The 27,839-nt window shown below is 39.8% G+C and overlaps 1 protein-coding gene across 2 annotated transcripts in view; it reads right to left on the bottom strand.

Annotated features, from left to right (window-relative positions):
• Positions 1-1,996: 1,996 nt before the first annotated feature.
• NECAB1 (N-terminal EF-hand calcium binding protein 1) overlaps positions 1,997-27,839 on the bottom strand; it is a 191,826-nt gene continuing 165,983 nt past the window's right edge. The window contains exons 10-14 of one of the 2 annotated variants that reach the window (XM_042973528.1): positions 21,496-21,608; positions 7,221-7,298; positions 5,835-5,926; positions 2,547-2,614; positions 1,997-2,077 (exon numbers count right to left, since the gene is read on the bottom strand). In XM_042973528.1, coding sequence (XP_042829462.1) covers positions 2,589-2,614; positions 5,835-5,926; positions 7,221-7,298; positions 21,496-21,608 — 309 coding nt within the window. In that variant the 3' untranslated portion in view covers positions 1,997-2,077; positions 2,547-2,588. Of the gene's footprint in view, positions 2,615-5,834; positions 5,927-7,220; positions 7,299-21,495; positions 21,609-27,839 lie in introns of both variants that reach the window. The other variant, XM_007084329.3, reaches the window with a different exon arrangement.

Below are 27,839 nucleotides of genomic sequence, written 5' to 3'. Positions count from 1 at the left end.
TGGATGTTACTATTGAAAAAAAGTTTCTTCCAGCATAGTGTCAAAAAAAAAAATTGCTGATGTAGATAAAGGTAAGTGTAAACTTTTCCTACTTTTATTTTCTCAGATCCCCAGGTCTACTGGCAAGGCATTTGAGACCATCATTTGGCAGAAAGTTTATCTCATACTGAATTCTGAACTCCTAAAATCAGTACCTTTTTCCTCACTGGTCTTTGGGCTTGTTACCTAGATTTAAGCTTTTAGTCCATGGGAGGCTTCCCATCTTGGTCTAGTTTTCATTACTTTGTTCCCCAGAAAGAGATTTTTTTTAATAGGAACAAAACCCCCCATAAATTTATGGGTTAATTAAAAATGATACATTAATACCTAGGGCCCAGATTTTTCACTTATTTTTCTGTCCTATTTTCCCTTTATATATATATATATATATATATATATATATATATATATACACACACACACACACACATATATACACACACACACACTGTATATCCACACACATTCTCACACACATAAAAATTTATAATTTGTGTAAAAGCTGGGGTCAGTATAACCATATTTTTTTGACTCTAGTTAAAAAAACTATGATAGAACCTATTCTAGTTTGGAATCTAAACAGCCGTTCTGCTCAACACTGTTACTGAGGGCAGAAACCTTTTTGAAGTCCTACCACCATTGTACTTCGGAAACTGCCTCATACTTAGAAGACTTAGGTACTTTCTGATTCTAATACTATGTTTTTACTGGCTATAATTTGTATTTTTTGGAAACCATTTATAAACAACCTTTTCAAGAAGAGTTTGTATGTCAGACGCCACTGTATATAATCAGAGTGAGACTGCAAAGACTGTGCTCTTATCTGTTTGCTTTTGTACATGTGTATAGTTTGTTTGAATAATCATTGTACAACTCCATTCATGTTCTCTGCTTTGTATATAAATTAAAAGAGTTGAGCCAGGTGTTGTTTCATAGTGTTTGTCATCTTTAGAAATGACCAAAGACATACACACATATGTACACATGCACACACACACATTTGTGTGTGTATATGTGTATATATGTCAAAATTTACTGCCCTTGTCTAGTAGAAGCTATGAAAAAAATAATTTAGAGTGAATGAGGACTGAGGGCATACAAAGGTAGTGACAGAAGTTAGTATTTCATAAATTAGTTGGAGAAAATATTTTAGGTCAAATTTTATATTTAAAAAATATAATTTTAGTTCAACCTTCTGAGTTTTCCAACAGTAAAAAAAAAAAATAAAAGTTTTTTCCTTGAAGACTTATGGCTTCAAAGGAATTTGGATTAGAGAATAACATGGTAACAAACTCCCATATGTACTGGATTTTCACTAGCAGCATTTACCGGAATAGATTCTATTAAAAATATGTAATATATGGGCTTGTACAGCAGAGCATATTAGGTACACAGTTAACTGTTCTAGTGAAATTAGAGCTGTTGTCATTCTAGTGTTGAGACTGGGAAATGTTTTCTGTCCAATACCTTCTCTAAAGTTTTGTGCTTAATGTATAGTTCTTCTTTGTTCACTGAGGTTAAAGTTTTGTTTTTTTAAATATTTTGAACTCATTATTTAAGTGCAAATGTCTATTTTTTAATAAGAAATTTAGTCCTCTGGATCAGGTGCCAAAAATTTGAACCTGATTTTCTCAAACTAAGACTGTCCTCTTTTCTTGATTTGTTGAACTTACAGGGAATTATGATGCTAATAAATGATATAACTATATATCATTATAGAACTATACAAGTTCCATTACTAAATGGTACCCTATCACAGAATTGTTCACTTGCAAAAAACCAGTTTATAACCTGACAAGTATACAGAGAGTATAGATTATAGCCAAGATTGTTTATACTCCTGTATCAGTTTTTTTTCTTTTTAGCTTAAACAACAGAAAGGCATTTTCTCACAGTTCTAGAGACTGGAAGTCCAAGACCACGGTGCTAGCAGGGTTGATTTCTTCTGAGGCCTCTCCTTGGGTTGCTGCCGGCACCTTCTTACTGTGTCCTCATGTGGCCTTTTCTCTGTGCACATGCATCCCTGCCGTTGCTCTCTCTGCACATAAGGACACCATTTTGGAGCATGTATTAGCGTTTTTCAGTGAAGTGAATCCTCAAAAGATCATGAGTTGGGAATACAGTGAGCATTACTGAAGAATATAAGCTTCATTCACAGACAACCAGTTACTTAAAAATGACAAAACACTGATTTAACCCCTAGCTTATGACAAATCCACAGAAGCTATCCTATATACTCTAAAAGTTCCCACTTTAATTATTTTTTATCACTTCTTTTTCACAAATTTGTTCCTTTATGTGTACACTTGTTTCACATACTAGGATTTTGCCACGAAAGGGTTTTAGGTTACAATGTAGCAAAACAGCAGACTTCAAAAATTTAGCTAAAATTCACATGAAAGATCTAGAAGACATTTTAGAAGAGTGCACGTCTTAAATATATTAAAAGTATAGCGTAGATTAGTAACTGCAGAGAATTTTCTAATTCACATTTTAGATGAGAATACTTGTTTTTCACTTGGAACCAGGAGGAAAATGTCTAGGAACATCTAGTTGTTCAGGATCCACCATGAAGCTGAAAAGAGAAAAACAAATGTTTAAACGATGGAAATAATTGCCAGGGTGTAATCATTCTTAAAGACTATTTTCTCCCATCTTTAGTCTGCATTATTATCTTTCAAGTCACTATTTCCTAAGCCAAGATGAACTCTTTCTTTGCAATATTTGTACCAGATCTTTAGGCACTTGGTTATAGTCTAATTTTGTTGTTATGAATGAATGGAGCTTATCTTGGGCAATGAGGTCATAAATGTCCTGAAGATGAAATCATGTTGTTGGTGATTTAATCTACCTAGCTAGTACTCGCAGCGGTTTGGGAGTATAAGACACTTTTACATAACAATTTCATAAAGATTGGGTATAAGCAAATGGATGTGTTTTAAATATTTTTTTAGTACATCTATGTTGTAAGATTGAAAATGTCTTCCCTAGTGAATATAAATGTCCCAAAGACAAATCTATGGCAAAGTAAGACAGGCGGAATGCTGTGAGAAACAGACAAATGAAAAGGATTACAACTTGTTTTCAAAGCTGTTAAAGTGACATGCTGGCTGACAACAGGATCTTATTTTCTTGTGTATCTTCTTTTCTCATAAACCACAGGCGTTTCTCCTTTGCCAAGGGATAGTTTGCTCCACAGACCGAATTCTCACACTTCGGTCTCGGTGTTTTATGATGGCTAGTGGGCCTATTTAGCCATACTCTAGTATGACTCATTTTAATTATTTTTATATTCGAGAGTTCTTGGAATAGATTTTGGCTTGTATTTTACATAACTAGATACAGTCTGGTTTTGCTGCTTTATTTCTTAAGATGTATTTTAGGTAAACCACTTAGAAACCTAATAAAAAAGCAGTCTTCCAGAAATCATAATTTGTGAGTTAAATTAAAAATACAAACCTACTCCTCTCTGATATCTCTTCAGATTGTTTTGTAGGTCTAAATATGTATAGCGAAAACACTTTTGTTTTTATTTTTAGCCTTCATATGACAGACAAAATTCATAAAAGTGGTTATTGAAAATAGTAGAAGTCATATGGCCATTAAAACTATAAATAATATTTATAAACTAATTCTAGCTGTTTGTCCAGGGAGGTGTGTCTACTGTTGCAGTTTACAAAACTTTCCTATCAAAAAGAATAGGATGCCCCAAACAGATGTTTAAAAAATCTTGTTGGAGGGAGATTTAAAAAATGTGTTAGAAATCAAGCCTTTCTTTTTATTCTTCCAAATTTCAGTAGTCACTGTTGAAATTAGATGTGATATTAAAATTAGTGGAAAATAGGGTAGCAAAAGAAGGCATTAAATTGTATTGAACTTGGGCTCTGAGAACAAGAACTGAACCAGTTTTATTTGAGCCCAGCTCTTCTAACGTGGGAAATGCTCTCAGAAAGAGTGATAGAGAAATTTCAGCCGCATTCATGGCTTTCTTATTTGAGGATTAAATCCGAGATATGCAGCAAGGGAAATTCTACAAGTTTACCATCTCTAAGCCAGACAAACCTGTTCTTAAGATCCGGAGTAAGTGAATAGCCAAAGCTCATGCCAGACGGTAAGTCTGACTGGAAAGCACTGACCCCTGATCTCACCTACTTTTACTTCCAGAATTTACCTTTTCACTTTCTAAATCCACCCTAATTTTTAAATTCCTACCACTGTACCAAAACTGTTCTCTTGAACAGTGACCTCTGGTCAAATGCAGTTTTCAGTCCCATTCTCTCAAGTCCCAGTTCACTGCGTAGGCCCCTGAGGAGCACTGTGCCTTGCATGTTACTTCTCTTTTGGTTTCCTTGCTACTCAACTACTCTGATTCTCCTACCTCTCAGTGGTCCCCCTTAATTTCCTTAATAAAGGAGGCTTTTCTCGCAACCTTAAAAATGAAGACATTTTCCTAGGCTTCTGTCAGATATCTTGTTTTTACAATATACCCTTTCTCACCAAGCCTGGGCTTCAAATATCTTGCCACAGTTAACTCCTGAAAACTGTATGGGCGAAGGAACTCTCTTGGTAGCTCCTGGTCAGGTGCTGCCTTTTTCCTGGCCTACGTTATTGATACCTGACCAATCTTTCTCCTCCCATGACATCCACCTTTCTCCATCCTGCCAGTTCCTACTGATTAGAGCGTTCACTATCCCTCTCAAAGACCTTTAATGACTTCATATTACTAAGTTCACTCCTCATTGTATTTTCAACCTCATTTCCTACACTTTCTTCTCTTTCCACATGTATCATATATGAGCCTTATGCCACAGTCTTACTTTTGCACCGATTAGCCAAGCAGATTTAACATTTTTTGGATTTGTTCATGGGTACAATTTACCAAAGTATCATCCTCCATATTTATTTGTCCAACTCTCACCTTTTAAGGTCCAGCTCCAGAGTCCTCTCTTTTAAAAAACCTGTTGAAGCAATCCCTTCTCAAAGTGCACATGCATATTATGACCATTAGTAACTACTATGTCATATCCTGAGCTTAGCTCTTTTCTGCAAGCTTTGGTCCCTCCTATTGCTATTCATGGGAAGGGACTCCATTTTTACTCTCTACTCTAGCTCTTAGCATAATGTGTATTCAAAGTTAGAACTCAGCACTAGTAAACAGGCTAAGAACCCCAGTGTCCCCAGTACTTAGCACATATAATAACACTGAGTAAATATATTTAATTGGTGTTTGTTAGGGCAGATGAACAAATGAATTTTGGTTCTCAATTATCTTAAGCCGTGGCTAGGCCAGACTTCTTAGACAAATTCATTTCAGATTTCTCTTTCAATTCTGCTTTACCCCAATTACAAATATTTTAACAGCTATTATAATAAAAATATTTCTAGCATGATTCTAATCTGCAGCCTCTGGGTCACATATTTCAAATTAATTCAATACACTAAAGTATAGTAAAGCATTTGAATAATTTTTTCAAAATGTCATGATTTGACTTGTACTTCAAGTTTGTTAAATTATTGAAGATGACCAGAAAATGACTAATATTAGGTTTAATATAGCCAGGAATACACATAGGATCAACTAAGGACTCATGACAATAGAATATATAGATCTCTTATTTCCTCCTCCCACTTTCAGATTTTCAGATATACAAAGAAATAATGAAGAGAGAACCACTAACAAACTGTGTGTGTGGGAGAAAGAGCACACTATCTTTTTTTTTTTTCCCACACTATCTTTTAAAAAGCAAAAGACCATCCAAAAACACATACAAGCACAGTGAAACCAGTATAATTACCAGGAACTAGCATAGTAGATGTGAGTTCTGGAGTTTCCAAGAAATCCACGTTACTTCTTTGGAATGTCTTGCTATAATTCGTCTGAAGGTGGCTGTATAAATATAGATTAAGGCTGTGAATTTTTATTAGAGTGCAAAACAGTTCAAATTCAATCAAAATGGCAAGGTTTTAGATGATTTGGATTGTCTGAATACAGACTTCTTTTTATCACTACCTACCCTAAGATAAAAAATAAAGGACATGTGTAATTTAACAACTGTTGGCAGAAAAAATATTTTAAAGACTTCTAAAAACAGAATACCATTAGCTCCCTATAGAAGATAAAATAAAAGGAGAAAGACTTTAATTGCAGAAAGAAGTTTAAACATAAGGAAGAATACATTGGCTGCCCCGATGGTTAAAAAAAATAGGATAGCTAAGAAGAAACACTATAGATTTTCTCTCCCTAGGAGAAAATAAATAAATAAATAAATAAAAATCATCTTAAAGTGTAGGCCTGGAGTACAGAGTTGAATAAAGTTGCCTTTAAAGCTCCCTTTGGTGTTTAAGATTCTATTGGTGTCATTCTGTAGTATATTTTAAAAATAGTCTCAAAATAAAATTTTGCATGAAATAGGTATTTCCAGGTATTTGTTACTTTCATTACCATAGCTTAAACCCTAAATATGGACTTACTGGAGGGCTATATTCACTGCCATTTAAAACCAACTAGAGTTATTTAATCTCAGAATAGCAAAAATTTTCTTTATCCAATTTGTAATTTTTTAATTAAAAAGGTGGATTTTTTTAACTTTGTTGAGGAATAATGGACAAATATGTACATTCAACATGTACAAAATGATTTGATACACATATACACTGTAGAATGGTTATCCAGAGAAGTCGATTTGTTTTTAATCTTTTCCAAACAATGTCTTTAATTTCCATCCCCTCCCCTGCTTTTTGCAGTGCTTAGAGACATTTAGAAAAGGTAAGCTATGATGATATTAACCATTATATAGTTTTATTACAAAACACCACAGAACTTATGAAAAAAATAGAAAGTAAAATGACTTTCTCATCCTTTCTGTGTCCTTTGTTCACCTGCCCCCCTGACACTTTAGATACCCATGACCCATATCTAACTCTTACTTGATAGCATCAGTAAAATGGTTATACTTAAAGTAGGACAATTACCAAAGGTATTTGTTTCAAGAGGAAAGTGGTTTCTAATCCATGAAATAAATTCCTAAAAATTTGGGATTGAGGAAACTGAGCAAATGACACATTTTAAGGTAAGATAAAGGGAATGGGGGTCTTCCTACAGGTCCTAAAAATATCATGTAGATTTCTCCCTCCTAGCCAAAAAAAAAAAAAAAAAAAAAAAAAGACTGCTTATTACTTACCTATTCCACACACTACTGTTCTCCCAAAACTCATAAATCATGTAGCGAGATTCATTGGAAAGCTTTTGTATGGAAATGCTGGAATGGAAAAGAAAAGGCGTAAGTAGCCACAGGAAATTAAAGACAAACAGCAAACTACTTTTTCTAATCATCTCTGTATGTGGTATGAAACAATCTTATCTACTCATACAGGAAACACCCATGGTGCCTGCATGAAAAAGAGAGTTGTGAAAAATTATTTCAATATGTCTGTTTTGTTTGACATAATTTTTTAATTTTCTGCTTTGGCATCATGAAAACTGTCTCAGTATATTACAGACATCACAAATATAACTTGTGTAAAATTCCACTCCTTCAAAAGATTATCTGTTGTGTCAGATAATGTCAGAAAAATGTTTTGTGCCACTGCCCGTGCCCTCAAAAGCGCAGCTCTTTGAATCCATCCTGTCACTCCCTATTGCTCTTTCCAAATTCCTGGTCTTACCCCATCCTTGGACGGACAGCTTTTGTTTGGGGTCCTGTTGTTAGCCATGTGAGTCCACACTGCTGCTATATAGCAAGGCTTCTGGCTCGCTAGTGCCCAATGGTCCTCCTCCTCTCCTTCCCTCCCTCCTTCCCCCCGCTCTCTCTCTTCCACATACACACCTCTCAGTTTTCTCTGTTCAACTTTCAGAGTCTACATCCTAGCCATGATCGTAGTTTGTTGTTGTTTGCTTTCCCAATTTAGGCAAGAAAAATTTGTCCCTTGAAGTTCTTTGACCAGTATGAGAGTGGCTAAAAGCCTATATAGTAGGTTTTGAAGGAGTTGGGTGGGGATGTGCTGAAAAGACATGTTGAGGTAAAGGCTGGATTTAATCCTGGGGCAATGAACAGCCACTGAAGGATTTAAAGCAGGGAAGTAGCTGGGGCGCCTGGGTGGCTCAGTCGGTTAAGCATCCGACTTCAGCCAGGTCACGATCTCGCGGTCCGTGAGTTCGAGCCCCGCGTCGGGCTCTGGGCTGATGGCTCGGAGCCTGGAGCCTGTTTCCGATTCTGTGTCTCCCTCTCTCTCTGCCCCTCCCCCGTTCATGCTCTGTCTCTCTCTGTCCCAAAAATAAATAAAAAACGTTGAAAAAAAAATTAAAAAAAAAATAAAGCAGGGAAGTAGCATGGTTAGAGCTGGGTTTTATTTATTTATTTTTTAAGTTTTTTTTTTTAATCTATTTTTGAGAGAGAAAGAGTGTGAGTAGGGGAGGAACAGAGAGAGGGGAAGGCACAGAATCCGAAGCAGGCTTCAAGGCTCTGAGCTGTCAGCACAGAGCTGGATGCGGGGCTCGAACCCATGAACCGGGAGACCGCGACCTGAGCCAAAGTCGGACACTTAACCGACTGAGCCACCCAGGCACCCCAGAGCTGGGTTTTAGAAGATCTTTCTGATGGTGGTATGAGGTATCCCATGGAGAACAGTCAATACAAAACAGGAAGAGAAGCTAGAAAGGTCATGATATTGCTTTCGTGATTCATGACAAAGATCCAAATTAAGGTAGAAAGGAGGGGGGGACAGATTCATAAATTTAAGGGAGAGCAGGAGACAAATATAAAGATGCCTTTAAAAAATTAATTCCAGGGCCTTCCGGGGAAGATGGCGGAGTAGGAGGACCCTAAGTTCATCTCCTCCCATAGATGGAACTAGATGACACCCCCACCAGTGTAAATAACTCAGAAAATGACCCATAGACTGGCAGAACAGAATCTCTACAGCTAAATGTAGAGAAGAGACCACATCTCACAGGGTAGGAATACTGTTGTTGAGAGCTAAATGGATCATTGGACCGTTGGCAGAAGGGAGGGACCCGTGGTGGTGCAGGGGGGAGAGAAACAGACCCTCACAATGGGAGACCTGCACAGGGAAGATGAATCCCCATAACATCTGTCTTTGAAAATGAGGAGGGCCAAATTTCATGAATTTTAAAAACTAGCAGGACTTAAAAGCTGGAACTTTAAAAATCAGCAGGCGGGGTGCCTGGGTGGCGCAGTCGGTTGAGCGTCCGACTTCAGCCAGGTCACGATCTCGCGGTCCGTGAGTTCGAGCCCCGCGTCGGGCTCTGGGCTGATGGCTCGGAGCCTGGAGCCTGTTTCCGATTCTGTGTCTCCCTCTCTCTCTGCCCCTCCCCCGTTCATGCTCTGTCTCTCTCTCTGTCCCAAAAATAAATAAAAAACGTTGAAAAAAAAATTAAAAAAAAAAAAATCAGCAGACTTGGCTCTGGGTGAGCCTGAAAGGCCGCAGGAAACTGAATCCCCACCCTTAAAGAACACAACAGCCCCACCGAGATACAGCACAGGAGCAGCAGTTTGAAAAATGGGCTATACTAGAGGAAGATCTGTTGACTACTCTCAGGGCACGTGCTGGAGGGGCAGGGATCACCGGCAGATTTCTGGAACAAAGGAGCAGGCGGGTGCCGTTTCACTCTCCTGCTCCCCAGTATAAACCCACAGCCACCGGTGGGAACCAGGGAGGCAGGGATGATCCCTACCTAACTTGCTAATACTCCGCATCCTGCCCCCCTGCGGTCCCCCCGGGCAGCCCTGCACTTCTGCAGATCCACCGTCCCCAGTCTCAGCTCTGGCAGGTGCAGGTCCCTTGCACAACAGACCGGCACAAACCTTGCTAACATCACACATCCTGCCCCTGTGCACTTGAGCGGATCTGCCCCCTCCAATATGCTCTTGGCTGGAGCTCACCCAAAGCACCACTCCAAAGTGACTCCAGCCCCTGGGAGAGGGGAAGATAACCACACAGACACCAGGCCAACTACAGCCCCAGGCGTGGAGTGGGGGCAGACAGCTGGTCTGATTACAGGCCACACCCAACAACAAAAACTCCCCAGGGCAAAAACAGCAAAAGTGCTACTATGTCTCTCTCTGTCAATGCGCGCTCTGACTCAAGCCCAAGGCAGCCTGAGACTGGCCCACCAACAGGACAGGGACCAAACACTGCTGATGACAGGCAAAGAGAGCCATTGCAGGTGACTGGACCGGAGGGAAAAGCGGCTCTGCCGAAACATTAGGGTGCATGCAACACACACAGCGGACACCCCTGAAGTGCCAGCTTCTGGTAAACGGGACACTGCACTGCAGGGCACTACAGGACCTCCTCTTCACGGCCCACTATTTTCAAGAGCAGAAGACAGAGCTGACTTTCCCAACACGCAGACAGAGACAAAATGAGGGGATAGAGAAATATATCCCAAATGAAAGAATAGGGCAAAACGACAGCAAGAGATGTAACTGAAACAGGTAAGTAATATACCTGATAGAGAATGTAATGGGCATAAAGACACTGAACGTGACAAGAGTAGAGGACCTCAGTGAGACCCTTAACAATGAGACAGAAACATACAAAAGAACTGATCATAGATGAAGAACAGTAAATGAAACTATACACTAGATGGAAGAAAGAGTAGATTAGAGGAAGCAGAAAAACATCAGTGACTTGGAGGACACAGTAGTGGAAAGCAAGCTGAACAGGAGAAAGAAAAAAAAATAATACAAAAGGAATATAAATTTAGGGAACTCAGAGACATCATCAAGTGTAATAGCATTCCTATCACAGGGATCCCAGAAGGAGAAAACACAGAAAAGAAGGCAGAAAATTTATTTGAAGAAATCATAGCTGAAAACTTCCCAAATCTGAGGAAGGAGACAGTAAAAGCAGCAAGAAAAAAGAAAACAGTTACATACAAGGGAAACCACATAAGGCTATGAGCTGATTTTTTTCTGCAGAAACACTGCAGGCTAAAAGGATGTGGCATGATATATTCAAAGTATTGAAAGGAAAAAGTCTGCAGCCAAAGATACTCTATTCAGCAGGGCTATCATTCAGAATAGAAGGAGAGAGAAAGAGTTTCCCAGACAAACAAAAGTTAAAGGAATTCATCGCCACTTAACCAGCCTCGCAAGAAATGTTAAAGGGAACTCTGAGTGGAATGGAAAGATCATGAGTTGGAATAAGAAGTACATTGAGAAGCACAAGAGAGTAAAGTTAAGTGCATATGTAAAAATTGGTCAAGGGGCTCACAATATGTAAATGTAAAGTATGTAAAGGATGTAAAGCATGACACCATATACCTATAATGTGGGGGGAGAGGAGTAAAGAATGAGTTCAAACTTTAGCAACCATCAACTTAACACAGACTGCTATATGCATAAGATGTTACATACAAACAGAATGGTAACCACAAATCAAAAACCTATATATGCAAAAAAAAATAGAAAGGAATCCAAGAACATCTCTAAAGAAAGACAACTGATTGTGAGAAAAGAGCAAGAGAAGAATGAAACAGAGAAGGACAAAAACAACCATAAAACAAGTAAAAAAAATGGCAGTAAGTGCATATCTATTGATAATTTGAGTGAAAATGGACTAAATGATCCAATCAAAAGACACAGGGTGGTAGAATGGATGAAAAAGCAAGACCCATCTGTATGTTGCCTATAAGAGACTCATTTCAGACCTAAAGACACATGCAGATTGGAAGTGAAGGGATGGAAGAACACTTATCAAGCAAATGGACATGAAAAGAAAGCCAAGGTAGCAAGACTTACATCAGCCAAGAGACTTTAAAACAAATATTATAACAAGAGAAAAAGAAGGACACGAGATAATCATAAAAGGAATAATCCAACAAGAAGGTAAAACAACTGTAAATACTTATGCACCCAACATGGGAGTACCCACATACATAAAGCAGCTATTAACAAACATAAAGTAATCAAGAGTAATATAATAAAAGTAAGGGACATTAACATCCCACTTACATCAATGGACAGATCATCCAAACAAAATCAATAAGGAAACAGTGGCTTTGAAAGACACATTGGACCAGATGGTTCTAACAGATATATTCAGAACATTCCATCCTAAAATGAATACACATTCTTTTCAAGGGCACATGGAACATTCTCCAGAATAGATTGCATGTTAGGCCACAAAAACAAGCCTCAAGGAATTAAAAAAGACGGACATCATATCATGCATCTTTTCTTACCACAATGCTATGAAAATAGAAATAAACATCAAGAAAAAAACTCTGGAAATAGCATATAGAGAGGTTAAATAACATGCTACTAAACAATGAATGGGTCAATCATGGAGTCAAAGAGGAAATTAAAAAATACATGGAGATAAATGAAAATAAAAGCTCAATGTTCCAAAATCTTTCAGAAGCTGCAAAAGCAGTTTAAGAGGGAAGTTTTATAGCAGTACAGGTCTACCTCAAGAAGCAAGAAAAATCTCATAATAGAGCTAGAAAAATAAGAATAAACAAAACCCAAATCACTAGAGGAAGTAAATAATAAAGATTAAAGTAGAAATAAACAAAATAGAAACTAAAAAAAGCAATAGAACATACCAATGAAACCAGGAGCTGCTTCTTGGAAAAGATCAACAAAATTAATAAACCTTTAGCCAGAACGTATCAAAGAGAGAGAGAGAGAGAGAGAGAAAGAACTTAATAAAATCAGAAATTGAAGATGAGAAATAACCAACATGACAGAAATACAAAGAATTATTAAGATGATATTATGAACAATGATATGCCAACAAAGTAGACAATCTAGGAAAAATGAATAAATTCCTAGAAACCTATAACTTCCCAAAACTGAAGCAGAAAGAAACAGAAAATTTGAATAGACCAACTGCTAGCAGTGAAATTGAATCGGCAATCAAAAAAACCCCACAAACAAAAGTCCAGGATCAGACGGCTTCACAGGTGAGTTCTACCAGACATTTAAAGAAAAGCTAATACCTCCTCTCCTCAAACTATTCCAAAAAATACAAGAGGAAGGAAAGCTTCCAGATTCATTCTGTGAGGCCAGCATTACCCTGACACCAAAACCAGATGAAAATACTACAAAAAAGAGAGCTACAGGCCACCATCTCTGATGAACACAGACACAAACCCTCGACAAAATAATAGCAAAGTGAATTCAACAATACATTTAAAACATCCCAATCCATGAGCATCCATGAGAACCAATACTGTGAAAATGGCTATAGTACCCAGAGCAATCTACAGATTTAAAGCAATTCCTGTCAAAATACCAACAGCATTTTCCACAGAACAAGAACAAATCATCCTAAAATTTATATGGAACCACAGAAGACTCTGAATAGCCCAAGCAGTCCTGGAAAAGCAACGCAAAGCTGGAGGTATCACAATCCAAGATTTCAAGCTTTGGTATTAAGCTGCTGGGATCAAAACCAGTATACTACTGGCACAAAAACACGGAGATCAATGGAACAGCATACCCCACCCAGAAATAAACCCACCATGATTATATGCTCAATTAATCTTTGACAAAAGAGGCAAAAATATGCAGTGGGAAAAAGATAGTCTCTTTGACAAAGGGTGTTGGGAAAAGTGAACAGCTACATGCAAAAGAATCAAACTGGACCACTTTCTTAATCCATACACAAAAATAAACTCAAAATGGATCAAGGACCTAAATGTGAGACCTGAAGCCATAAAGATCCTAGAAGAGAACATAGGCAGTAACTTGTCTGACATTGGCTGTAGCAACATTTTTCTAGATATGTCTCGTAAGGCAAGGGAAACAAAAGCAAATGTTAGGACTACACCAAAATAAAAAGCTTCTGCACAGTCAACAATCAACAAAAAGACAACTTACTGAATGGGAGACGATATTTGCAAATGACGTATCTGATGAAGGGTTAGTATCCAAAATATATAAAACACTTGTACAACTCAACACAAAACCCAACACATAATCCAATTAAAAAATGAGAAGACATGAACAGACATTTCTCTAAAGAAGACATCCAGATGGCCAAGAGACACATGAAAAGATGGTCAACATCACTAATCATCAGGGAAATGCAAATCAAAAGCACAATTTTAGCACCTGGGAGAATGGCTAAAATAAAAAACACAAGAAACAAGTGTTTGTGAGGATGTGGAGAAAAAAAAGAACCGTCATGCACTGTTGGTGGGAATGCAAATTGGTGCAGCCACTGTGGAAAACAGTATGGAGGTTCTGCAAGAAATCAAAAACAGAATTACCATGTGATCCAGTAATTCCACTACTGGGTATTTACCCAAAGAACAAAAAAACACTAATTCAAAATGATATGTGCGCCCCCATGTTTACAGCAGCATTATTTACAATAGCCAAAATATAGAAGCAGCCCAAGTGTCCACTGATAGATGAATGGATAAAGATGCGGTGTGTATATATGTGCGTGTTTGTGTGTATACACATCGCACCTTTATCCACACACATAACAGGATATATTACCCAGCTATAAAGAAGAATGGAATCTTGCCATCTGCAACAACATGGATGGATCTGGTGAGTATGATGCTAAGAAAAATAAGTCAATCAGAGGAAGACAAATAGTATGATTTTGCTCATATGTAGAATTTAAGAAACAAAAGAAATGAAGGAAAAAAAAGACAAACCAAGAAACAAAGTCTTAACTACAGAGAACGGAATGATGGTTACCAGAGGGGAGGTGGGTGGGGAGATGGGTGAAACAGGGAAGGAGTTTAAGAGCACACTTATCATGATCAACACTGAGTAATGTATAGAATTGTTGCATCACTATACTGTACATCTGAAACTAATGTAACACTGTGCTTTCACTATTCTGGAATTTAAAAGTAAAGTAAAATAAAAAACTCTGTAAGTCCAGCTTGTTCAATCTAATGTTTTAGATTATATTCAGATGAGAAATCAAAATGAAAGTATAGACCAACAGCAAGGATATTTATTTTTATTATTATTTTTTAAATATAATTTATTGTCAAGTTGGCTAACATACAGTGTATCCAGTGTGTTCTTGGTTTTGGGGGTAGATTCCTGTGATTCAACGCTTACATACAACACCCAGTGCTCATTCCAACAAATGTCTCCTCAACGCCCATCACCCATTTTCCCCTCTTCCCCGCCACCCCTCCCCCCCCATTAATCCTCAGTTTGTTCTCTGTATTTAAGAGTCTCTTATGGTTTGCCTCCCTCCCTGTTTGTAACTATTTTTTCCCCTTCCGTTACCCCGTTACTACTGTTAAGTTTCTCAGGTTCCACATATGAGTGAAAACATGATATCTGTCTTCCTCTGACTTATTTCACTCAGCATAATACCACCTAGTTCCATTCACATTGTTGTAAATGGCAGAATTTCATTCTTTCTCATTGCCAAGTAGTATTTCATTGTATATATAAACCATATCTTCATTATCTATTCATCAGTTGATAGACATTTAGGCTCTTGCATAATTTGGCTCTTGTTGAAAGCACTGCTATAAACATTGGGGTACATGTGCCCCTATGAATCAGCACTTCTGTATCCGCTGGATAAATTCTTAAAAGTGCTATTGCTGGCTCATAGGGTAGTTCTATTTTGAATTTTTTGAGGAACCTCCACACTGTTTTAAGGATATTGATTTAAAAGATAACAGAATGTATCAGTGTAAAAGTCAAGCTAAATGTAGTTTAGGATTTACCTAAGTATGACCAGCAGGTGGTGGTAACTGCACACAGAAATTGTAATATTTTCCTTTAGCTCTTTGCTGGTAAATACTTTAATGTTTTTTGCAAAGCTGTTTATCTGGATTGCCGAACTAAGGTATGATGTAGCAAACATTGTTAGCTCAATTTCACATATTCCAGGGGAAAGGTTTATAACAGAATCAAAGGAATTGGATGGAAAGTGAAATCAAAGATTTTCTAATCCTAGGAGTTCTTGAATAAGCTCTTGGTGGGGTGTAGGGGGCTGTTCCTGGAAATCCCAGAAATGAGCTGCAAATTGATGTGCATGTCTATTTTTTTCTGGGAAGAAAATCCATAGCTTCTTTAAGAGTTTCAAAGGGTCTCTAATCTCCGAACTTAATTTGACCATGTAATGGACAAATTTCAACCCATGAGGTTTTTTTTTTTTTTTTTTTTTTCTTTTTTAGGATAAAGTTTAAAATACTCAGCCTAGCATTTTAGTCTCTTCATGAACTGCCTGCTACAGACTAATTCATTTATATTACATATCACATTAAATACCAACTTATCCTGCTATTGGACCTTCCATTTTTCTAGACATCCATTAGACTGTAAGGAATTCAAAAACTTGTAGCATAATTCTCACGCTTTTAAAGGACTGAAGAAAGTATCACAGGGGAATGAGATAGCGGTGTGAGGTACAACCCAGCAGGCCTACCTTTAGCTACAACTTGTTAGCTTTGTCACTTTGGGCCCATTACTGAACCTGTTTCCTCATCGGTAAAATGGTGATAATTACAGGACTGTGAGGAGTAAAGTGTTGCGTGTAGAATATTTAGCCCAGTCTTTGGCAAATTTTGTGCGTATCAGCCGTTAGCTCAATAGCCAAGAAGAAAGTAGCACTTTCACTGGATGAGCAGTTACAAAGGCTAAATCCTCAATGGTGCTAAAGCTGAGAAGTATGACAGAAGTAAAAGAAACTGGAGAGAAAACGAGGCCAGGAAAAAAAAAACTGAAGGAAAAAAGACATATTTGTGAAAATGAGAAGCAGCAAGCCAATAATAATGATGATGATCATTATATTATTTATATACACTAACAGCAATGGTGATGATTGCTAACATGTGTATCACTCTGTTCCAGACCCTGGTGTAAACATTTTATGTGGATTAAGTAATTTTAATTACTCTGGGGACTCTGGGGAGTTGAAGTGACTCTGGGGATGATATACCAAACACTGTCTACTGCCCCAACTATTACCCCCCTCTTTCTTAACAGAACCTTGCCACTGTTGAGTTTGCAATATATCCAATCAGCCCATCAGCGCTGGACTGAGACAGTCATCACCATCTCACTCCTTTCTGTTGGACTGGACTACACCCCCAGCTCTCCTGGGCCTCCAGCTTGTAGGTGGCAGATCGTGGGACTTCTCAGTCTCCATAATCATGTGGGCCAACCCCTCAGAATACATCTTTTTCTTAATCTATCTTTCTCATCTATCTCTCTGTATCAACTATCTATCTATCTATCTATCTATCTATCTATCTATCTATCTATTCCCGGTATCCTCACCTACCCGGGAGTCAGGAACGACCATGTGACTTGAGCTGGGCCAATGAAATGCCAAGGAATGTATGCTGGGAAGCAAGGGCTTCTGGGAAATGCTTGCATCCTGAGGATCAGATCTTGAAGGAAGGCTTGTTGGTATTGCACCCTTCTCTTTCTTCCTGACTCTAGGTCTTCTGGTAAAGAGCCAGATGATAGAGCTGAAAGGCCAGTGCAGATTTTGGCTTAAAGGGACATGGGTGAAAACGCTAATCAGAATTGTGCTACTGACTGGGTGCTTTCAGGTAAGAGTGAAACTGACCAATACATAGCAATGGTGTTTAAGGACATTGCTACTTGAGACTGTACAATACAGATAACATATGCAATGTGCAATAATGCCACCGAGAAAAGGTTAATTATGAAATAATTTTTAGAAACATTTCTCTTGGCAATATTTTCATTGAAAAGGCTTAGGGCTTGAATGATTAGCTTTCAATTATTTTCCAACTTAGAATTACATAGCACATTGCTGAGTTGTGGCTATATGCTTCAGTCTTGCTCCTCGATGTGTTCAGACTTCCTGTGATACTTACCACTCACTGGCTGAAGCAAGAGTTCTTTGGCTAAGCTGTCCCTGGATGTAGTCACTTAGAGCTTCAGCCCAGCCCTGAGCTTCAGCCCTGAGCTCCAGGATTGAATATTCCTAGCAGCTGGAAAATGGCAGTGAAACAGTTTCTAGGGGAAAGGATGTGGTCAGGAATAATTGGGGTTGAAGATAAGTTACCAAAGGCAGATGGCTCTTCATGGAAAAACTCTCTTCCTCTCGGCTTCCTGCTTTCTCCATATGTCTATGTTAACTCACAGAACCTAACCAAGGAGAAAAGGCCCATCGGGAGGGACAATCTCCACTTCTCCACACGAAGATCCAGCCACCAATTTATTTCACCTACATAAAAATGCTGATAAATGATATGCCAGAGGGTATCATTCGTTCTTAAAAGATGATTCTTTGGCCATGGTAAAGTTCAGGGTCAATTCTAATACAATTCGACATTCAAGTTTCCTGAGCCCTTGACATAGAGTTTAGAATACAGACAAATTCTAGAATTCACATCTGAGAGTGACCTCAGAAAACATTTTATTCTACTTAGCAGCAGTGAAATTTTAGGCCATGAATGAGTAACTGATTTTCCCAACTGGATTCTAAGATCCTTGAAAGCAGAAACTCTTCTCATTTTTCCCAGTATCAAGCATGGTTCTAAGAATACACACATATATTCGATTGGTGCCTCCCCCCAGGGATTAAGAAGCCTTCATGATTACAAAATAAGCAAAAAGATCATCAAACAGTGCACATGCACACGTGTGTGCGTGTGTATAATAGATGAATCACACAACTGATCTGCTCGGCTTTTCCACTAACAACTCATTTTAAAACTCAATTGACTAATACTCCGACAAGGGCTCTGTCAGCCCCTAAACAGCTAAGTCTTATAGTCAAGTACCTTCAGGGCAAAAGCCTCTCTAATTCAGTTGCCGGAATTTAAGACAATAAGACCCTGTAATTGGAACAGAAGGGATCTTGTCCATTCTACCCATGGTTAACCACAGAAAGTCTAGGAAACTTTAATTCAACGATGACCAAATACGGGGAAGAAGGATTAAATGTGGGTTTTGGAGTCAGGCACACTTGGGCAAGATGGTTAATGTATCTGAGCGTATTTCCTCCTTAACTGGAGGTGATACATCAGATCACTGCAGTGAAGAAGAAATAAGAGCATGGACACACACTGCTTAATCTAGTAGCAAATCCTTAATTCCTACTCTGTGTTACAGCGGCATTTCCTATCTAGCCATGGTGAAGCTGAGCCTAACATTATGGGAGAAGAATCTGCAAAAGTGGTAATTCTCAGAGTTTTATTGTATCAGCCAAGCCCAAGGCAACAGCGCAGGGCACGGTGGAGCATGACTGACAGCGTGAGCGGCCCATTCGCCCATCAATGGATGCAGACAGGAGACTGAATTTGATTAGCGGCGCAACTGAATTTAGACAGGCGTGCCAGCATGACGTGTATTCCATATGGTTTGCACCCATGTGGAGTGGTTCTCTGATGCTCCTTCCATCTGATGAAGTCTACTTTTTGAGAATTTCAGTAAAAGAAGGAAATCAGCCGAAAAATCAGCAATAAGTGAGTGAAGAGCCCTTAAAAAACAAACCAGTCGTGCAAGGGAAGAGGAGAAGCTGAGTCTCCATTTATCTCCCTGGAAGAGGATCCTCTCCCTCCCTGTTCTTCACAGCTGGAGCCGAGGGAGCAATTTTCCTTGGCTGCTGAGAGGCCAGAGTCGGTGGCAGGCAGCACAGATCTATCTACTCAGCTGCTCTCCCACACCTGCTTCCCCCCTGCCGGGGCCGTCCGCCTGGCTTCAGGCCCTTTGTCCCACACACGTTAAAGCAGTATCTCTGAACCCTAAAAAATAAGCAAACTTTGTGCCCTATTTATAAATGCAAGAAGGCTAAACCATCCCTGGAGACTGTGATAACCAAACCAGACTTGATCTGCTCTATGTTCCCATTTCTTTGGCAAGTACCGTGCTCTACTTTCTGTAGTGGATGGTGTACAGGTGCACATGCGCACACACATGCGCGCGCACACACACACACACACACACGTCACACTCTTTTTGCATTTTCCAAGCAGTCACTTCCAGTTTTACGTGAGTAGGCTTTTAAAGCTATATAGACTCTCACTTTGGCAAATCCCTAGGTCACTGAACTAAAAGGACTACAATGGTTTCAATGTGAGCCCTTCTGAGTTTGGTGCGAAGTAGGACGACGACAATAACAACAAAGCAAGCTCAGCATCTCCTGTGTTTCTCTTACAATGGCATGACTGGAAGATGGTGAGCGTCTGCCCTAAACAGCGCTGAGCAAGTCCCCTTAAATGCCAGAGAGTGGGTCAGAGGTCAGCCAGCCAGATGAGGAAGCGATAGCAACCCCAGCTCACGGTCTCTGGGCCTCTCTGGGCAGAGCACTCAGTTAATCCCTCACAATCACCTTAGGAAGTTCGAGATGAGGAACGGAAGTTTAGAGCCAATAAGGATCTTTCCCTAAATCACAAAACAAATACGATCCCAATTTTAACTCCAGAGCCAGACTTCTTAACTGGGGAGGTATTCTGTTGGAGCATGAATAAAACAGAATTACTGGGAGTAACACCGAAGTACTCAGAGACATAAAGTATGAGTTTCTATGCGTGTGTGTAATACACACGTATGCACACATGCATTTAAGAGCTTTACCGAAGGAATACTTGAAAAGCATTATGAAATGCAGTTTAAACCAGCTCCCAAGGCAGGGGTGTTCTGGTTGTGGTCGTTTTCCAGAAGCAGGTGAGTCTGGGGCTGGGCTTTGGACTCGAGGCAGAATGTGGGCTTGGCCAAGACCTACCAGCTGGCCATGGATTTCTGGGAGGGAGAATGGCCGGGCCAGAGGCACGGATTATGCTGGAAAGGCAGTGGGCAGCTGGGCAAGCTCCGGTGAGGGAGAGACAATGGTAGCAGTGCTATGGATTCTCGAGTCGGACAAACACAGCGCCAGAGAAACAGCTAGCCCTTGGTTAAGACACTCAGAGAGTTACTGCAGTTCCTGATTAAGGGAACAGTTTATAATAACTGTTTCTGGAAAAATTTTTCTAGTAACTGTTTGTTGGACCACTTGGAGCAGAGAAAGTGAAAATGAGGACTAGATCATAAATTTTAGTAGCCTAAGATAATTGAAGCCTGAGCTGGGGCGGCTATGGAAAGAGGTTTGTTTTTTTTTTTTTTTTTTAATGACCTGTAATCAAGACTTCAGATATTGTGCAGTTTCATAATGGCTGAAATGATTATTAGGATATGGGGCATGTTGCCAAGGGAGCAATCAGAGCTAGATGTACTGGACTTGGGGCCTCATCTACCAGAGGTGATTTTAAATCAGCGTGGGCCTGCCTGGAGGCAAAAGGGGAGATTTCAGTCTACGCAAAATTCTCCATTTCAAATCGTTCTCTCCGTTTTATCTCCCTTGGTGCCCCCAGTGATCAAAATCCACACAGAGCCCAAGAATAAAAGAGCAACATCCAGCTAAAGTCTGCTAAAATGCATCACCCGGAAGGCTGGAATAATCAACAGAAACACAAGGAGATTCTCAAATGCCTTTCTGCCGGCCCCACCTTCATCCTGCACGCGAGGGAGCACTTACCGCAAACAGCCGCTTTGGGAAGAAGCACTCTCTACATAGTGTTTCAGAGCAAGCTGGAATTCTTCCAGGTCCTCCTCTATCACAGACATCTGACGCTGCACAAGCATGATGTGCTGCGGAGGAAGAGGCAAGTGTCACTGCTCTGGAGCCTTGCTGAAGCTGACCCCCTGCAGCCCAGCCCAGCCCTCCTCACAAGGCAAACAATTCTCATCTGAAAATACGACCAACAGGAAGACGCTGACCGATCCAAGGCAACAACACTGTATAAAAGCCGTAATGCAGGCAGGACATTCTTCTTGCCTCTCGAAGCAGGTGCCAAGAGAATGTCTTCCCAATGACATACTTCCCTTTTAAAAGCAGTGATTCTCAATTTGAAGCGCTGGGGAGGTTTTAAAATTGCACTTCTATCAGAATCTCTGGACGTGAGATCCAAGCACTGGTATTTACAAAAACCTCCCCAGGTGACTGTAACGTGCAGCCAGGGCTGGGATCACCGGCCTGTAGTCATTTTTAAAGAGTGGTCCTACCCCACACACCGGACGGCTCCACCTTCACCGTAAGTATTTTGTGATAATAGACATGTTTCGCACATCATTACAAACAACGAAATTTCAAGAAACGTGCGCTCAAAGTTGCATTTCCAAAGGTACATGAACCGTCACAGGGTTCTCAAACATTAACCACCTAAGATATGCCATAGGCCCTGCTCAAAATCTCATGGCGTCAGATGGAGACTGCGTTTAACGGATCACACTGGGCTGGATGCCAATTGCTTCTTGTAACAAATCCTATCACCTTTATAGCACCTGTAGTTTTGAAGACTTTCCTACAGTTCTGCCTGTGAGCTTCTCATGGCATTTTGATCTCAGGATAAAGCCTTTCTTCCATCATCAAGGGTTGGGAATGAATCACAGAAGTGCAAAAAAAAAAAAAAAAAAAAAAAAAAAAAGGATTGGGAGTGAGTTACAAAAGTGCAAAACAGGGGCTCCTGGGTGGCTCACTTGGTTGAGCATCCAACTCTTGATTTCGGCTCAGGTCATGATCCCAGGGTCGTGGGATCAAGCCTACTTAAGATTCTCTCTCTCTCCCCCTGCCCCCTCCCCTACGTGGGTGCTCTGAAATAAAAAAAAAAAAAATTTAAGTGCAAAACAACAGCAAGAATGTAAGGATGATTCAGAATATGAGGAAAATAACTTGCACTGTGTAGCAGCAGAGCCAGAATTAAGCACCCAGCTTGCTGTCTCCTGTCCGATGAGTTTCTTGCTTCATTGTTAATAGCTACCATTGTCGAAGACCGTAATACCAATAGATATTATGGTATCTATTAGGTATGATGGTATCTAATAGGTATGATGTTAGGCACTTTATGTATTCAATAATTGTTCCTACTTTGTTTTCCTGCAGGCAAATGCTGGGTGCTGGATTCTGGGCATACAGTGACGAATCAAGATAGAATCCTTGCCTTTATAAGGTTTAGTAAAGAAATCAACAAGGTTTGAAAACAACGTGTGTAGAATAACTTAAGGTATCGATACTAGCACATGAAACTGACGATATGTAAACTGACCAGAAGTCTATTAAATTTTTGACAGAACTGTACTGTCAAATAAATCTTGATTCTAGTCTCAAAAATCCTCTGAGTGAGACTTAAAGTAATATTTGGGCACCCAAACGCACACGAGCGGGACACAAGCTATCAATACCGCGTAACTCCTACAGAGTACAGTACTCTCCAGTGAGCTGTTTTTGATGTGGTCACAGAGGCTGATGAAACGAGAAGAAACTCTCAAAAGAAGAACAATGGACAAGGGGGTTCCTCCCAGAATGGAGATCCAGTGTCCCATCACAGAACTTCCTTCCCTGACAAATACCTTCCCAGCATGAATTCACTGTTGCAACGAACCAGTGAAGGCCGTATGCTTCCTACTCATGCCTTTCCTGAATTGCACTTTTTATGACATTTCTCCTGGCCCGGTTTTATCATTGTATATTTTATCTCTGTGTTTGGGGGGAGTGGTGAGGGGAGATAGCTTACTTCTTGGTTCATAAGTATATCGGACCGCAAGGGTCTACATCTTGATCTTACAGAGAGGACAGATCATCATGCAGAGATCCTAGACTGTGAGCCAGAAGCAGTAATGGAGAAGACTCTGGGTGTGTTCTATATATGTGAAAAGAATGAATATTTAATGACCGGAAGGCTCACTGTGGCAAAGACTCCAAGCTATTCACCAAAATCCATTTCCTCTTCTTTCTAGGTACAGTTAGAGCACGTGTTGCATCATCCTTTGCAGTTAGGTGTAACCAACTGATAAGTTTTCACCAATACAATATGAGCAGGAGTGCTGTGTATTGCTTTTGGGACAAGATGTTCAGGAAGGAGGTGAGCCCCTCCCACATTCTCTTCCCCTTTTCTGTTGATAGAATGACCTGTCTTGGGAATGGCAGAGCCACACTTGAGAGGAGGAGCCCGTGTCCCTGAATCATTGTGTGAACTGATTATCGGGCAAGGAAAAAACTTTCATTATATTGGAATCACTCTCCATTTGGGTCTATTTGTTTTCATAGCCCAATTACCTAATGAGTTCAGTAATTTTAACTAAGCTTTGTTTTATTTCCCTTTAAGGGTCAGAGATCAAGGATAGGTAGATACAAGCCTATAACTATCTCCTCAGATTGTGTAATGAACAATCAGCCCCCTGTACGACTCTCGCAGGACCTGTTTTTAATATCAGTAACTAAGAGTTTAAGTTAATCTCTCTGCCAAAATCATTGTGGACACGTTCTTTTGACACAAATCTGTAGGAACTTCTCGATCATGTATTGGTGATCAACAATGACTCAGACGATTCTCATGGATTTTCTAATGAGAGATATAAATTTATATCTACCTATTCCACCATACTCCTTTTAGTCTGAAGGCAACTCTTATGTGATCTAATTTGTAACCATGAGCAGAACCATGAGCAATGCATGTCCTTTGAAATGTGACTTTTCGGCTGCTTCTATGAAAACATGGATTCTACTTCTCCTTCCCTTGGATCTGGGCCAGCCTTATAAACTTGCTTTGGCCAACAGAACATGGCAGAAATAAGAGGGTGCCAGTTTCATGGTTAGGCCTCCAGACCCCTTGTGAGTTTTCACACTTTCTCTCCGATACCTGAAATTGTCATGTGAACAAGCCCTGCGAGATCAGGGGTCAGAAAACTTTTTATGTGAAGGGACAGATAATAAATATTTTAGACTTTGTGGGCCCTAAGGTTCCTGTCACATTCCTCCATCTGTTTTAGTGTGAGAGCAGCCACAGACAACAAACAAATGGGTGTGGCTGTGTTCCAATAATACTTTATAGGTAAAAATAGGCAGCGCACTGTAGTTTTGTCGACCTGTGTGCTGGTGAATTAAAGACCACAGAGAACAGAGCTGGGTCAGTGGATTCATCCCAGCTGAGTCCCCGGACATATAAGGAAGTCCCACCAAGATCAGCAAAGCTGGCATGCAGTTGACTGCAGATGCCCTAAGGAGGCCAGCTGACACCAGAAGAACCATCCGCCTGATCCCACTTTAAATTGCCTGCCTCTAGAATTGTGGTTTAAAACACTTCATTTTGGGTGGTTTGTTACACAGCAGTAGCTAAGTGATTCACTCACTTACATAGATGGATGTGAATATGATTTGGAAAATAAATTTACTTTGCAACCCAAACAAGGCATACCTTTTCCCTCCTTTCCTCAGATGTTTACACAAAGAAAACAACTTACGAGGTCCAGATAATCTGTCTACGTGTTATGACTACTGTGACAAGAGAAGCTTTCTGAATCTCCTTGGGTAATTTAAAATAGACCTTCTGAGCTCCAAAGAAAATCCTTACCTTTTCTAGGCTGGCCAGGTCAAGTTGTAGGATGTGGGAGCATGGGAGAGGTAGAGAAGGTGCCCTGATACCTTAATGATATTTCTGTATGTCACTTATGTCAAATATACAGTCTGAGATCCTCACTGAAATCTGGTGTGAACAGCCAGCCCAGAGCATTTTTGTTTCTCTGCTTTAGAAGGTGTAGTGTTGCCTTTATTATTTACTTTATAGGGATTTTGTTATGATGGAATTATGACGGAATATTTACAGAACGGTACTTGCTAGTCACGTTAGGTTAGTCGCATCTACCTTTGATTTCTTGGATTTTTTTTTAAAAAAAAAGTTTATTTATTTATTTTGAGAGAGAGAGCACAGGAGGGGCAGAGAGAGAGGGTGTGAGAGAGAATCCCAAGCAGACTCTGCACTGTCAGCATGGAGCCCAGTGTGGGGCTTGAACTCACGAATCACGAGATCATGACCTGAGCTGAAACCAAGAGTCAGATGCGTTACCGACTGCCACCTAGGCGCCCTTTGGATTTTTTTATTTCAAGGAATTTCAGCTTTTTAAATCTCTGGAGACAGAAGTATTTTCAATGCAACTAATTTGGTTCATGTTTTCTAGCTCTATTACTACACAGTTGTGTTCCAAGCATGTTTTCAGAAATGTAACAGACCTTCTTGTGCGCTCTTGTTCAATCTCATAATAGCTATAGCAAAGCAACACTATGTTCTAATAGTCCCTGGCATATTAGTTGGCAATAAGCCCCAATCCATATGATATTGTATGACAGGATTCATTTACTTCACAAAATATTCACAGGCTTCATGAGGGGAGAAAGGCAGAAAAAGATACTAGATTTGTAAACTCCTATTGTATAAGCTATTCTGGTATAAACAACAATAATGTACTCAAGAAAAGTTAGAGCTTTTGAAAAGTGCCAGAACGTGATAAGACCTTGTTAAAAATTATATTGAATCCAAAAAGAACTTTTTGAATATAGAAAGTATCTAGGGAATTGACATCTTTTCCCAGTAATTGTTTGATAAGAAGTGCCATGCGAGGCATACAATGGCCTCAAGCAGAAAGGATTTGGGTGGATCAGTACTCCTGCCCAGATCTAGGATATGTGAGCTGGCTGGATTCCCTTCAAAAATCATAATGACCTTTCAATGATTCATACTCCCTGCTTGGCACTTGACAGCTAGAAGACAATAAGTTACCCCCAAATTTTCCATGAGTCATAAAGTCATAGTCTTGGAGTTTAGATCTGGGTTTATCTCTGATGTACATTTCCTTTTTCATTATGGCAAGAGTAAAATTATGAATTCCAAAACTTGCTATCTCTGTCACATGATGGTTGTAAACCACTTGGAACATTTTAATATTCCTACATAGCACCTTCGTGTTGTTCTTTTGGTGTGACGTTTGAACAATTCAATGTTGTAAGGGAGAAGTAAATATTTTTAAAAGCTCCTTACTCTTTTTGATTTCATTTTGAATACTATGTCATTCTGGAAGCATTCCCGGGCCTCCTAAGTTGTGTTCCATCATTGTGCAAATCTATACTTTCCTATAATAACCTTCATCACAGTGTATTGTAGACCCTTGTTTAATCACTGCAGCTCCTTCTGGTCTGTCCTGTAGCCTGGAATATTCACCATTTCATCTCCAGACTCTCCCCCAGGGCCTGGCATATAACTGGTGACCAAGTTCTTCATACAACAAACAAGCAAGAGGTTGCTTTTGTTTTTAGTCATTGACTATTCTTTTTTTTTTTTTTTTAATTTTTTTAAATGTTTTATTTTTGAGAGAGAGAGAGAGAGAAAGAGAGAGACAGAGCATGAGTCAGGGAGGAGCAGAGAGAGAGGGAGACACAGAATCCAAAGCAGGCTCCAGGCTCCGAGCTGTCAGCACAGAGCCCGACGCAGGGCTCGAACTCACGGACCGCGAGATCATCACCTGAGCCGAAGCCGGATGCTCAACTGACTGAGCCACCTAGGCGCCCCTGTCATGGACTATTCTTAAAAGCTCTTTAATAAATTTTATTCATGCACTATTCACTCCAGGAAAGGATATGAAGGGTATGAGGTGGTCCTGAAAACTCTAGAGCCCTGCCTCATTGTTTTTCATCTACCTACATCACCTTGTCCTCGTTCCTTTCCTCTTTAAGAGCGGAGAGTACACATTTAAAAAAGCTTGGCTTCACTTTTACTAGCTATGTGGCCTTGAACCAGTGGCTCCATTTTTTCATCCGAAATCACCAAATGAAATCGGAGCCGTGGTACTTTGGTATCATAGCTTTGGGGAGGATTAAATCGAATTATGTAAAAATCTTGCCCAGGATAGATACTCAATAGATGTTACTTCTCACTGAGGAAAAACAAAGGACCTTAAAAAAAAAAAGAAAGAAATCACATCCTAGACTCATCATTATGTAATGGCTCACGTCCCAGAAAACTAGATGTGGCAGCTAGTTGGTTTCAGGACTCT

This window comes from Panthera tigris, chromosome F2 (genome assembly GCF_018350195.1).
Source record: "Panthera tigris isolate Pti1 chromosome F2, P.tigris_Pti1_mat1.1, whole genome shotgun sequence".
Taxonomy (NCBI): domain Eukaryota; kingdom Metazoa; phylum Chordata; class Mammalia; order Carnivora; family Felidae; genus Panthera; species Panthera tigris.
This window is presented reverse-complemented; position numbering and strand designations above follow the sequence as displayed.